Here is a 15276-nt window from a genome sequence, read left to right on the forward strand (position 1 = left end):
GTCTTTTTAGAACAGCTGATTGGCAATCAGCTGTTCGTGACGTATGGGCGCGCATGCCCGTGCGTCGCGCTGATTTTGTCGACGGTTGACGTTGTTGTTGTCACTGTTTATGACACGCGTTTCTTATGCCCCAAAAAAAATTGGAGATAATACGAACGATCGAGTTTTTCTGAAAAATAGATATCTCGAGAAGTTTCTCGACGCCCGTTAAATTCGAATTTGCGAATTTATAACATATTGAAAAATGCGGATTTTACTTGCGAATAATTTTTAAGCGAAATGATATTTCGGTTTTCGAACAATTGTAAATACATATCATAAATATTTTTTTCTTTTTTTTTCATACTTTTCATTATTATAATTTTTTTTAATATTCTTATATATTACAATAATAATATAATAATATAATATTTAATAATAATATAATATAATTTTATAATATAATTATATGTTTTTACAACATTGTAAATACATATCATAAATTTTTTTTTTTTTCATACTTTTCATTATTATCATTTTATTAAGAGGATATATAATAGCTTTAAGACACTCTATATATAAACACATATACACATATACGCGCATGCATACTCGCATGTATAAACATACACATACACACACACACACAAACACACAAACACACACACACACTCACACACAAACACACGCACGCACACGCACGCACGCACGCACACGCACACACAAAACATACACATGCACGCACGCACGCTCGCACACGAGATTCTAACGATGTGGATACACAATAGTATATATATCAATAAAAATAAATAATTAAAAATACATATATTCAGAAATGAAAAAAGAAGGACGATAAAAAATTTGAAAGGAGAGAAAAAAACTTTTGAGAAAAAATATGAAGAAGAAAGAGATAAAGAATTAGAAGAATTAGAAGAAAACGCCGCAAATTTGTTTACTTCAAATGAAGTTATAGATGATATACAAATTTACGATTCAACCGTGTAAGTAAATAATAAATTCATTTTTATTAATAAAAAACTTATTAAGTATTTATATAATTTATAATGAAATATTAAGTATTTATTTCTATTTTAATAAATTTTGTGTGTGTGTGTGTGTTTGTAAAAGCAAAAATAATATATTATTCTAAAACAAAAAATACATAACATTGTATATTAATAAATATAATGTGTTTTTTAATGTGTTTTCTAATTAATTTCTTTTTGTTATTTAAACGTATTATAATCATATTCTTTTTATTGTTTTTATTAATAATATTACTAAATTTTAATTACATTTATATTCCCTATAGCGAAATAATTGGCTACGTTGATGGTATTGAGTCTCCACGTTTGGTTGGAAATAAACAACAATTTAATTTCTTTAAGTTTTATTTAAATAATAATAAGGGTCGAAAAATACAAGTGGTTGCATGGAACGACGATGTCAAACGAGTAGAAGATATTATATTATCAAGTCATGTAAATGTTCTTTTTTTTATAAACATTTTTAATATTTAAAAAAATTAATAATTAAAAATATTAATATTAATATTATATTATATTATATAAATTTTAATATTATATATTATATAATTATATATTTGTAAAAATTTATAGATTATCCATTTAGACGGTGTTCAAGCTAGATTACCTAAAATATCAACTTTTAACAATGGAAATGTTTCATATGAACTATTAATTCGTACTAATACTATTATTACAAATTTGGGGAAATATATACCAAATCATATAAATGATACACCTGTACCAACCAAATTGTGTGAGATTTTCAACACATCTAAACGCGTCAGTAAGTTCTATTATACATACAGGGTGAGCCATTTTAATTAACGCACGCAATTATTTCGGAAACAAAGCATTTTAGAGAAAAATGTTTCAGACAAAAGTTTTATGGTTTCGAGGGGACCATAAGATGGTATCATTGGTTTGACACTGAAGAGTCATTTGAAGGTCACGTGAAGGTCACTTCAATTTTTTTAAATGGAACACCCTATATATTTTTGCACACTCTTGTAGCTTATCTCGAGAGCTTTCCAAAACACTATAATTAAGTACCTTTTCGTTAAGTACTTTTTGAGTTATGAGGCTTGAAATAATTTCTTAATTTTACATAAACCGTAAAATATCTTGTAAAATATTCATTTTTCGATTATCTTACCTTAATACTTTTACGTACAAAATAATGAGAGGAATCAATTGGTCTAAAGAAAACACATAGTTGTTTTGAAGAAAAAATATGTAATTTGCAATTAACAATTCCATATTTTTTCTTAAAAACAACTATGTGTTTTCTTTACACCAATTGATTCCTCTCATTATTTTGTACGTAAAAGTATTAAGGTAAGATAATCGAAAAATGAATATTTTACAAGATATTTTACGGTTTATGTAAAATTAAGAAATTATTTCAAGCCTCATAACTCAAAAAGTACTTAACGAAAAGGTACTTAATTATAGTGTTTTGGAAAGCTCTCGAGATAAGCTACAAGAATATGTAATGAGAAAATGTAGGTTCCATTTGAGAAATTGAAGGTGACCTTCACGTGACCTTCAAATGACTCTTCAAGGTCAAACCAATGGTGCCATCTTATGGCCCCTAAAGAAACAAGCAACTTTTGTGGGAAAATTTTTTCTCTGTCATGCTTTGCCAACGAGATAATTGGGATTATAGATTAAAATGACTCACCGTGTATATAATTTTCATATTAATGGTCAATATTTTTTCAGATACAGAATAAAAGAAGTTCAATATAAGTACACATTGAGAGAAAAAGAGAAACAGAGAAATAAAGATAGAAAGAGAAATATTAAGAAATATTAAAAGGAAAAGAGAAAGAGAAAGATATTTGAGAGTCCTTTTACACACAAACACACACACACACACAAAGTTTAGCTTCATCCTCTTTTTCAGCAATAACGTGTTGCAAACCAGATATTACTAAAGTTTAAGTTTAAAGTTTAAGTTTATGTTGTTTACATATTATTTACATATGCATTTTTAAGCATAACATACATTTTCAAATACACATAATATTCAAAATAAATAAAAATTTTATTTAAATAAAAAAATTAATTTTATATCTTCTTCTTTATTTATAATTATTCTAATTCTTACAAATAACTTTTTATATATTCAAAGAAGGAATTACTTTCTGTTGATGAATAAAATTTAATTTCTAATTTAATTTCTGCATTATTTCTTATTTACAAATTTATCCAACTCTGTTGATGTTATAATATCAAAACTATAATGAATTATAGAACTTGGTATAACACACATATACACAAAGTTTAGCTTCATCCTTCTCTTTTTCAGCAATAACACGTTGCAAACCAGATTTTACTAAAGTTTAAGTTTATGTTGTTTAAGTTTTAATATAACAATTCCCACCTCATCGTGAACAATAGCATTATTATTACCTCTTTTATCATTATCATTAGGTGATACTTCTAATATATTTCTAATGAAAATAAGTAGTCTTTTAATTCTTAATTAATTTTCCTACCCTCTTTCTACATTGTCATATGAAATAAAAATTACTCTATAATTGATACAGACACACACGTAATCATAAGCACACACATACTATACACACCATACACACACACACAGTCTGATCAGAGATCACAAAGATTTTGCAACTCACAATATTAAGTAATCTTCCCAATCATCCAGCAACTGTTGACCACACATCATCATCGGTTAATGCTACTTTACATTCTTGTAAATGTGAAATTATTTATTGGTACAAGCTGTACATTGTTTTCTCTATTATCTGCTCATTGTAAATTACAAATGCAGAACTTGTTAAATTAATAATCTATTACATAGAAAAACATAAAAAAATTTAATTATATCTGCAAAAAATTGATACAATCTTTTTCATGCATATTGTATTTCTTCGCTAATAATTAATACTACATACCATAATAAAAACATTGTGTGAATTGGTTAAAGTTCTAAGATCGTTTCTTTATCGAAATCTGACGACGATGACGTTGATTCTCTGCTATTTTTTCACAACGTTGTCGTTGAAACTCTTCTTCTTCTTCTAAAGTACGCTTTATTTTGCGTTTTGACATTTTACAAAAATAAAGATATACTTTATGACAATTAAAAGATCAAGAGACACGGTAGTGTCTTTGCTAAGTCCCAGCGTAAGCAAAAATGCACTCCGTGTATTATTACGCGAGTCGGATTGAGAGTATAACTCGATATTTTTATTTCTCATATAACCGCTCAACGGATCGAGTTCTTAGTAGAATTAATCGATAGCTTGGGTTTAAATTAAATAATAAAAGTGTTTTTATTTTTGCGCTACGTGCTCTGTAAACGGAGATATCATGATGCAAAGTATGAAATGTGAAAATTTCGATTAAGAAACGTCGTCATGGTCGTCATCAACTCCTCTTAACGTAACAAAGAAAATACAGAAATACGTTTCCAACGTCTGCCACAAGAATGCGCTAGCAGTGATTCACGCGACGCAGCATTAGTAGCGTTCTGTGGCGTTAACGGTGCTTATAAATATGTTGTAAAAGGTTAAGTGTGTCACTTCAGGTAATTATATAAAATAATAATATACATATAACATTTATATATTTAGATTAGATTGTATCTATATTATTATTTCAGATTATATATATATATATATATATATATATATATATATATATATATCAAGAGACACGGTAGTGTCTACTTCACTACAGCTATAATATGGACGTGGGCACAGCGAGTGACAATACATCTATCGACGACAAGATAGATGACTTTTGCGAAAATCCGACGCAGGATGCATTAACGGAAGGTCTTATGAGTCTCTTGAAACCTACGGTGGATCAACTGGACGAGAGAATTCGCGCCACAAGGTGAACTGGACGAGAGAATTCGCGCCACAAGGTGACGTCAAGTTTTCTGTTCAGCGCGCATGCAATAATAGTAACATTTATTTTTCGCGTTTCTTCTTGCAAATTTACGTATATTTATTATTCTTATATTTCTTTCACAGTACGTACTATTTATTGCAAAATATATGTTTATTCATCGAATTGTAACGATAAAAAATTGCGATTTACTTACACAAGCAACATATATATCTTATTGTTACCTATTTTACAAGAATTCTTGAGCATTTTGAAAATCATTTTCAATTTTCATATATAATTATTGGAATGTTATAAAAAATTGTGCTTCTATCATGTACTACAAGTTGCGTACAAAAGTTGCGAAGAGTATTATTTTTTATGCATAACTATTCTCTTTGTTATAGGATATGTCAAATAGAGCTGAAGCAGTGGATTGAATCCTTAAGAGAGGAACTTCAGAGAATTAACGACGCACTACAATATCCGCTAGAGACAGATTCTTATGTAAAGAAACTCTTTAATGTTAAGCACAAAATTACTATTGTTAGCAACATCTTACAAACCACTCAAGAGCGATTAAACAAAATTCATCAAGCTATTGAAAAGAGCACTGCTAAGAGAAAAACACTCTTAGATAATAGTTCTGTGTATAGTAGTACTACTGTTGAGTCGGATAAGGAAGAGCCAGCCAAAGTGGAAGCTGAGAAACAACAATAATTTTAAATGTAACTAATTAATTTACGTATATTTATTATTCTTATATTTCTTTCACAGTACGTACTATTTATTGCAAAATATATGTTTATTCATCGAATTGTAACGATAAAAAATTGCGATTTACTTACACAAGCAACATATATATCTTATTGTTACCTATTTTACAAGAATTCTTGAGCATTTTGAAAATCATTTTCAATTTTCATATATAATTGGAATGTTATAAAAAATTGTGCTTCTATCATGTACTACAAGTTGCGTACAAAAGTTGCGAAGAGTATTATTTTTTATGCATAACTATTCTCTTTGTTATAGGATATGTCAAATAGAGCTGAAGCAGCGGATTGTTATTACTTAACATTGATTACTTTGCAAGTTTTATAAAAGAAATTTCTTACAATTTTCACTGTAAATTATGGAAACTCCAGTAGTTTATTTATCAGATGAAGAACTCAAGACAGTTTATGATCCTTCTGAGGATTCGTATCTTTTAATAGATGCTTTGGAAGAAGATTTAGACATTCTGCATGCGATGAAACCTGTGATTTGTTTAGAAATAGGTAGTGGTTCTGGTATAGTCATCACAGCTCTAGCAATGGCATTGAAAAAATATAATGCTCATTTTATTGCAATTGATATAATCATTATAACATAGAATATTGAAATTCAAAATTTCAAAATTAAAAATAATTTATGGTTTGCGAAAGAAAATTAAAAATGAAAAGTAGTTTATGCAAAAGCATAGAAAGAAAAAATAAATACTCTATGCTATGATGATATTACATACACACGCACACGCATGTACACATATACAAACATATTTTTATATCATCATAACGTAGAATATTTAAATTTTCAAAATTAAAAATAGCTTATGCTTTGCAAAAGGAAATGAAAAATAAAAAGTAGTTTATGCAAAGCATAGAAAGAAAAAACAAAAAGACACATTTATAAAAAATATTCTATGTATGATGATACACACACACACACGCACACACACACACACACATCATCATACATAGAATTTTTAAATTTCAAAATTAAAAGTAGCTTATGTTTTGCAAAAGAAAATTAAAAATAAAAAGTAGTTTATGCAAAGCATAGAAAGAAAAAACGAAAAAACACATTTATAAAAAAAAATATTCTATGTATGATGATGTATACACACACACATATACACACACGCACACATACACACACAAACATATTTTTATATCATCATAACATAGAGTATTGAAATTCAAAATTTCAAAATTAAAAATAACATGCTTTGCGAAAGAAAATTAAAAATGAAAAAAATGAAAAGTAGTTTATGCAAAAGCATAGAAAGAAAAAATACTCTATGCTATGATGATATACATACACACACGCACACGCATGCACACACATACAAACATCTTTTTATATCATCATAACATAGAATATTTAAATTTTCAAAATTAAAAATAGCTTATGCTTTGCAAAAGGAAATGAAAAATAAAAAGTAGTTTATGCAAAGCATAGAAAGAAAAAACAAAAAGACACATTTATAAAATATATTCTATGTATGATGATACACACGCACACGCATACAAATTTAAATATTAATAAAAATTAAAAATTTTATTTCTATAACGGGCTGAGGTTCTTGGATTGGAACTTCGGCCTCGGGCTCGTCCTCTCGATCGTCCCGCTCTAGCCCATCGTGCACGCGGTTGTTCTACAATAAAAGAAATATTTTAATGTTATTTTATTTGAATATAATATTTGAATATAATATTTAAAGAAGAACTGCACGGATTAACTATATTGAAAGTTAATAAATCTAATTTTAATATATGTACATTCAGATTCATGAATTTAACATTACGCAAAATACTTTTAGCCTTTTAAAATATAAAAATAATTATTTGTGAATTAAAAATTTCTTTTGTAAAATATAATTTATACGACACAAAAATTCATGAAAATAAAAATTTTAATTCTATAGAAGGCTAAAAATACTTTGGGCAATGTTAAATTCATAAATCTGAAAATGTAATAGATTTATTAACTTTTAACATAGCTGATTCATTTAGCTGATTCCTTTATAATTAACGTGCCAATTATATAATTCAAAATTATTTACCTCTTACTTGCCCCGCTTTCGTTATCGGTGACGACGGCGGCGGTGGCAGCGGTGACGACGCTGACGGCGATGGCAGCGGTGACGACGTTGACGGCGGCAGTGGCGGTGGTAGTGATGCCATCGTTGGTGGCGGCGATTCTTTTTGTGTTTCCATTAATTTTTGTGTTTCCATTAATTTTTGTATTTTTTTTTAAGTATTATATTTTCTTTTAAAGCCGCTTCAGCCTCAACGCGTAAAAAGGACGACAATTCAATTTCTGGCTCCATTTCTTCCATATTGTAGGTTCTGAAAGAATGGAAACATATAAAATATATATTATAAAATATGTTTAGAAATGATAGTAGAAATGATAGATAATAAATGATTAATCTTCACTTTAATCTTTTATTGTAATGCATATATGTATTGTGTGTGCAACACAAATATGAATTACAATAAAAAATAAGTAATTACAATAAGTGAATTACAATAAAAATAGTAAAATAAATTTTTATTCCCTTGTTATCTATCATTTCTTACGCATATGTATTAATAATATAATATAATATAATATAATATAATAATATAATAATATAATGTGTTACACTTACTTTTTAGGATTTTCTTCATTTTCCTTTTCGTTAGATCTGAAAATAGAAATGTATAAAATATATTGTACAATATAAAATATTTTTGTATTACAATAAAAGATTAAAATAAAAATTAATTCTTTGTCATCTATTTTTATTATATATTTCTATATTTTTATTATATATATGTATTACAAAATGTATTACAATAAAGTGTTAAAATAAAAGTTAACCAAGTATTGTGTGTGCAATACATATGCATTATAATAAAAGATTAAGATAATAAAATATTAAAATAGATTATAAAACATTTTTATAAGAAATAATAGATTGTTATCTATCATTTCTATAAAAAATTTTATAATATTTTATTATTTTATATATTTTATTATTTTAATCCTTATTGTAATGCATATGAGTTGCACACACAATACTTGGTTAACCTTTATTTTAATCTTTTATTGTAATACATATGTATGTGTTATACGCAGAAGTACATATAGTTACGTATCGCAACAACTAATGGTTAGTTTTAATTTTAATGGTCTATTTTAATTTTTTATTATAATGCATTTGTATTGCGCATGCAACATATAGTAATATATATGTATTATAACAATCATTAGTTATTGCGATGAGTAATTATATGTATTTGTATGTATAATACATATATGAATTATAATAAGACATTTAAATAAAAGTTAAACAGTATCATGCGTGAAACATATATAATAGAAGATTATAATAAAAGATTGAAATAAAATATATAAAATAATAAATTATATTATAAAATATCTTTATAGATATTATTAATAATTATTGCTTACCTTTTGTGAGTTTCATTATCATTAATTGTTGCTGGTTCTTTTTCGTTTCTGGAACTGTAAATGTATAATATAAGTTATAAAATATTTGTATAAAAATGATAGAAAACGTATTGATTTATCTTTATTTTATTCTTTTATTGTAATACATATGTATTGCATGCACAACATATACATATTACAATAACGAATGAAAATAAAGATAAACTATTTCATTTCTATAAAGATCTTTTATAATATTTTATTATTTTATATATTTTTAATCTTTTATTGTGCATATTTGTTGCGTGCACAATATTTAGTTAACTTTTATTGTAATGCATTTATATTGCTATATGTTGCGTGCACAATACAAATGTATTATAATAAAGGATTAAAATAATCATTAATTATTGCGATGAATAACTATATGTATTTCTGCGTATAACATATATTTTATGTATTATAATAAAGGGTTAAAATAAAGATTAGCCAAGTATTGTGCATGCAATACATATGCATTATAATAAAAGATTAAGATAATAGAATAATAAAATAATAAATTATAAAATATCTTTATAGAAATGATAGATAAGTGATTAATTTTTGTTTTTATCTTTTATTGGAAGTGAAAATATATAATATAAATTATAAAATATTTTTATAAAAATGATAGATAACGTTTTGGTTTATCTTTATTTTAATATTTTCTTATAATATGTATCACGCGTGCAACATATAATGTGTGTATTACGATAAAAGATTAAAATAAAGGTTAACCAATATTATCTATTATTTGTATATTAATAAAATTTATTATATATATATATATATATATATATATATATATATATATATATATAATGTATTTATATTCATGCTTACCTTTTGCGATTAGCCATTGTAAAAAGTAGATGACTCTCGATAAAGTACTTATAAAGGAGGTTAGCCAAAAGAGAAAGGGGATTACCCGATTAGACACAGTACGATTAGACACAGCCAATCATATCGACCGATGCCTAGGGTAGCACGATCAAGCACGATTAGCCAATGAAAGCCAGTTGTGTCCAATTGTACTGTGTCTAATCGGAGATGTCTCAAAGAGAAAGCACAATGGTTGCCTTTTATTCCATAAACATAAAACTAATTAGAAATGAATCTCTATAAGGCCATCTGTTCAATCGGCAATCACTTGCGTAAACACAATTGCACGTATAAAATTAAATGTTATTAGATTTGGTGATCGCGCCCCCATCACTTTGTTTTTAAGCGCCAAATCTGACAATACTGATGCATTGTCTGCTCACGTTATCATAGAGGGCGTGATAATTATATTATTGTAATCTCTATATTGTTGGTAATATGTTTATATATTGGGTGCTTTCCAATTGTTTAACACATCTTAACACAAACATACACAGGAAGGCACAAAGTGTAGCGATGTGCACGACTCAATTGGAACAAAGTTAAGTGCGACTTTCGAGTGGAGGGTTAGGATTCTTCATAACCATGTCCATCTTGATATTTTTTAATCCATGGTGATGAAGTGAAAAACATGTTGCACACGTAAAATTTGTGTAATTAGTAAATAATTCGAAGCAAAGTTATTAACATACATAGATATATATATGCATAATATTATATAATATATAAATAATATATAAATAAAATATATAAATGCATAATATTATATTAATATATAAATATGAATGAAAATTTAATCAGTAATAATATACCTAATCTGCAAATATGCTAAAGAAACAACTTTATTTCATTTATTAAATATAATAAAAAAATTAATTGTACAAAAACTCATTAATTCGAATTACTTACTTTAATGATACTTTTAATATTTTTATTGTTCATTTTTGTATTTAATATACTTCAGTGGTTATCTTTTAAATAAAAAGGATAAAAGCCGTGTTCCGAAATTGCTGCCAGTTTACTGCCAGCACTGAAAATATATAATATACGTAACGTGCACTATAGAATTTGCAGTACTGGCAGTAATTTCAGGACACGGCCAAAAGGAAAAGAAAATTGCCAACATAATCGCCGTCAGTCTGCAACCGCATATTTCATTTGTCCCTAGAAAACAGAAGGTTACACAAGTTGACTAGTAGCCCTCGAGCTGAGTACGGATGTGTAAAGTTGTGTCGGCAGTTACGGCAATTGGAACGCGACTTGTGTCGCCGTGTGCGTAAAAGTGTCTAGGGATATCTCAATTGGAAAGCACCCTTTATTGCCAATGTTCAGAAAGTGAATATATTAGCGCTAAAGAGTAATAAGAACGTGATATTTTTCTCTTGGATAACATTTCTAATATTTTAATTAGGTAATTATTTTACATTACATCCATACTATTTATTATAAATAAATCAATACATATAAATAAATCATTAATGCATATGATCTTATACATAACAATATAAAATAACTTGTGATATATGCAGTGTTACAAAATACTTTGATCTATTTGAAACTAGAAAGAATTATATATAAGATATATTTATGATATGTATTGTTTATTTATTATTTAGTTTTATTAAACGTATGTATAGATATAGGGTTCAAAATTATTAATCTACTTTATATATTGCAGGAAGTTTGGTTATAAACAAATATCACACTGGTGTCACAATTACACACTGGTTATATATAATATTTCTGGATAATTTATCAGGTAATTACCTCTCACATTACTTTTTATACATACAAGTAGTATTGATTTATTAGAAATAAATATAAAAGATAACTTATATATATGTTTTACATAATGCTTTACGTAATAATTTTATCCGTTAAAAAGTTGCAAAAACTGTATATATTGTTCGTTTAGTTTTAATAAACGTATGTAGATAAAATTTAAAATTATTAATCTAATTAAAATATTACAGGAAGTTTGATTACAAACAAGTGTCGTTTATACACTTTATTGTGGACTCAGTTAGGTAATTACTTTATTTTATTTTTTACACATTGTATCCATAGTATTTATTTGTTATAAATTGGTATATATTTTCACATATACAACATAACTTGTATAATACATACTTTACAAAATAATTGAGTTTGTTGAAAAGCAATAAGAATAATATGTTTCTATATATTATAAACATTTTTATTTAATAAAGGTATGTAGATAGGGTTCAAAATTATTTATCTAATTTAAATATTGCAGGATTTGCTTATATAAAGAAGTGTGGCTATATTCTTCTGGTAATTCGTCAAGTAATCATTTCACATTACTTTTTATACATTTGAACCCTATCTACATACCTTTATTAAATAATATATTCCATAAATATTCTATGATTTTTATTGTTTAAAATTATTTCGTAAAGCATGTATTATACAAGTTATTTTGCATATGTAAAAGTATATACATTAATAATTTATGTCTAACAAATAAATACTATATACAGATGCAATGTGTTTGTAAATTTAATTTTGCAAATATATTTTACTAAGATAATTTGTCATATTGTTATAGTTTTATCGAAATACTATTTAGAAATTAAATGTGCAAATAGTTATAAACATTTTTTAAAAGATCAATATTTTTATATCTATTTTTATAAATATATCTCTATAATTGCAAATCTTAAATTTCATACAATTTCAATATATTTAAATATACAAAAAAAAAGTAATAGCTTCATTATCTTAAAAACAACTTCCTGTAATATTTAAATTCATAAATTATAATGAATTTTAAATCTTACGTATTTTAGAATTAAATAATGTTAAAATAATTATTAAAATAATTATTAAAATAATTTTAAATTGCACATACATTTGCTTGTTGCAAAATTTATTGCAAAATTAAATTTCTATATATTGGATATATTTTAAGTGATATAACTTATGAATTGGATATTTAAAGTATTGATTAAACCTTCAGCCGTTGCGCACGATCTTTAACAAAATACAATACTTAATTGTTTAATCTTTTCGATATCTTTCTGGCAAAAACTCAGTTTTTTGCGAAACGAGAATGTACCGTTTAATTCATTAGGAGCTCTCAAAATTCCACGTGATTCGTGAAAAATCGCACGATTGAAGGATTAAAAAGAGATATGTATTTTATTTTTATTAAGGAAGATGTTGAAAATGTGATATACTGTACAATACTGATATTTATATAGGGTGTTACGCAGGTTTTTTCACTTTTCTTCGTTGAGAATAGAGGTAAGTATAAAATTTTATTTAACTTATTTTATATAAGACTGCTGTGCGCCTATAAAGAACGGCTGCTGTGCGGTATTATAGAGCTGCTGTGCGCCGTTATAGAGCTGCTGTGCGCTCATAAAAGTGGCTGCTGTGCGCCAATAAAAGGCTGCTGTGCGCCTATAAACAACGGCTGCTGTGCGCCGTTATAGAGCTGCTGTGCGCTTATAAAAAGTGGCTGCTGTGCGCCAATAAAAGGCTGCTGTGCGCCGTTATAGAGTTGCTGTGTGCTCATAAAAAGGTGTTATACATAAATAAAACTAATATATATAAAGTTTTTATAAAGTCTATATAAAGTTGTTGTTTGTATAAAAAACGTTTACTTTATATATACAAAATGTCTGTAAAGATAAACAAACAAATAGTCTTAATGCCTAGAGAAAAAGATATAATTATTCGAGGCAATTGGTTAACTGACATTCATATGGAACATTTTGGTCATCTTTTACAAAATTGTTCAGATTATACACCTGTCGAATCCTGGCGAGTGCAGTGTCTTGATACTATTCAATCTATGCCAAAAGATAAAAATCATATTCAAATATTGCATAGTTCATTAGGTCCGTTTGACGGATATTGGGTATGTAGTTACTATAACACAAAATATATATTTATTTATGATTCGTTAAATTCTAAAAGACTGCATAAGCATCATGAACAATTTTTAAAAAGATTATTTCCAACATATGACTTTGAGAAATGTCTTGTTAGATTTCCTACTGTGCAACAACAACCAAATGGTAACGATTGTGGTGTTTTTGCAATAGCATTTGCGATTTCATTATTATTTAATATTAAACCTGAAAGAGTAAAATATAATCATAGTTTAATGCGTTCACATTTGATAAAAATTTTTGAATCAAATATAATTGAACATTTTCCTCAAGATCCACGATATGTTCCTCAAAAAGTGCTTCCATTAGCAATAGTAAAATTCAGAGAAATAGAAGCTGCTCGTGCCCGTAGTATACGGCAATATGAGACTGAATCACAAAAAGAAAATCGGTTAAAAAAACTTGCTGATATTCGTCGATCTAAGAAAGAATTAACCAATAATTGCATGAAAACACAATCCCTCTCAATCAAATGTACAAATTTGGAGAATAGCTGCGCTAAACAGCAACATCAATATACAAAGGATGAAACTAAGCAACAAAAAGAAAATCAGTTAAAAAAACTTGCTGATATTAATCAATCTAAGGAAGAAATAACCAATAGTTGCATGAAAATACAATTGCCTTCAATCCAATATACAAATTTAGAAAATAGTAGCGTTAAACAGCAACATCAATATATACAAGATTTAGAAAATAATCGTGCATTAAAGCGGCGTCAAAATCAACAGAATTTAGAAAATAATCGCCTTAAGAAACGATGTCGATATCAACAAGATTTAGAAAATAATCGTACTAAACAGCGACAGCGATATCAATAAAATTTAGAAAATAATCGCCTTAAGAAACGATGTCGATATCAACAAAATTTAGAAAATAATCGTACTAAACAGCGATAGCGATATCAACAAAATTTAGAAAATAATCGCCTTAAGAAACGATGTCGATATCAACAAGATTTAGAAAATAATCGTACTAAACAATAACAGCGATATCAACAAGATGTAGAAAATAATCGCCGTAAGAAACGATGTCGATATCAACAGGATTCTGTAAGACAATGTGAACAAAAACGCATACGTTATTCTATAAACTTTCAGCGTGAACAGGACAGACAAAAAGCATTAGATTCTAATCGCAAATGGCTTTATAACAAACGATATTATCAGAAAAATAAAAAATCTGCAATAAAAAATAACGATGTTGGAAAAAAAATTATAAAAAAATATGAAAAGTTTTGGTCGAAAAACACCATAAAACTTCAGCATTCTTTAGAAACATTTACTAAAAATATTGTTGAGAAACTCGGTATTAAAAATCATATCGAAAAACGATTAAAAGCCGAAAAAATCGTACGTTGGTGT

General features: G+C 26.9%; 1 protein-coding gene and 2 long non-coding RNA genes across 6 annotated transcripts; 2 read left to right on the forward strand and 1 right to left on the reverse strand.

Annotated features, from left to right (window-relative positions):
* Window positions 1-857: 857 nt before the first annotated feature.
* LOC145969984 (uncharacterized) lies at window positions 858-1657 on the forward strand. The gene is made up of 3 exons (XR_014438284.1): window positions 858-980; window positions 1292-1460; window positions 1599-1657. It is a non-coding gene; the product is annotated as an uncharacterized LOC145969984 (long non-coding RNA).
* Window positions 1658-4366: 2709 nt separating this feature from the next.
* Window positions 4367-8402, forward strand: LOC145969976 (SNAPIN protein homolog). Of its 2 annotated transcripts, XM_083096316.1 has the most exons (4): window positions 4367-4563; window positions 4639-4874; window positions 5276-5596; window positions 5904-8402. In XM_083096316.1, exons 2-3 carry the CDS (start codon window positions 4723-4725, stop codon window positions 5586-5588), a joined length of 465 nt encoding a protein of 154 aa, XP_082952442.1. In that variant the 5' UTR covers window positions 4367-4563; window positions 4639-4722; the 3' UTR covers window positions 5589-5596; window positions 5904-8402. The 2 variants fall into 2 exon arrangements, 1 of the variants encoding a protein (XP_082952442.1); XR_014438273.1 differs by lacking the exons at window positions 4367-4563; window positions 5904-8402 and having other exon boundaries at window positions 4785-4905; window positions 5276-5365.
* LOC145969980 (uncharacterized) lies at window positions 7104-11282 on the reverse strand. 3 transcript variants are annotated; one of them, XR_014438279.1, is made up of 6 exons: window positions 10902-11282; window positions 9954-10585; window positions 9093-9146; window positions 8287-8322; window positions 7696-7981; window positions 7104-7287 (listed from the first exon to the last, which is right to left on the reverse strand). It is a non-coding gene; the product is annotated as an uncharacterized LOC145969980 (long non-coding RNA). The 3 variants fall into 3 exon arrangements; XR_014438280.1 differs by lacking the exons at window positions 7104-7287; window positions 10902-11282 and having other exon boundaries at window positions 7679-7981; window positions 9954-10637; XR_014438277.1 differs by lacking the exons at window positions 8287-8322; window positions 9093-9146; window positions 9954-10585; window positions 10902-11282 and having other exon boundaries at window positions 7696-7860.
* Between the last annotated feature and the right edge of the window lie 3994 nt (window positions 11283-15276).

The sequence above is a fragment of the Camponotus vicinus genome, unplaced genomic scaffold, assembly GCF_025532165.1.
Source record: "Camponotus vicinus isolate PSW18456_S1 unplaced genomic scaffold, iyCamVici1.0 SCAF_4, whole genome shotgun sequence".
Classification (NCBI taxonomy): Eukaryota; Metazoa; Arthropoda; class Insecta; order Hymenoptera; family Formicidae; genus Camponotus; species Camponotus vicinus.

What these genes read in the sequence shown, in the direction of transcription:
- LOC145969976 (XM_083096316.1), top strand. Translation starts at nt 4,723, where the DNA reads ATGGACGTGGGCACAGCGAGTGACAATACATCTATCGACGACAAGATA. An exon ending in GAGAGAATTCGCGCCACAAG is followed by an intron (nt 4,875 to 5,275) that starts GTGAACTGGACG and finishes TCTTTGTTATAG; the next exon opens with GATATGTCAAATAGAGCTGA.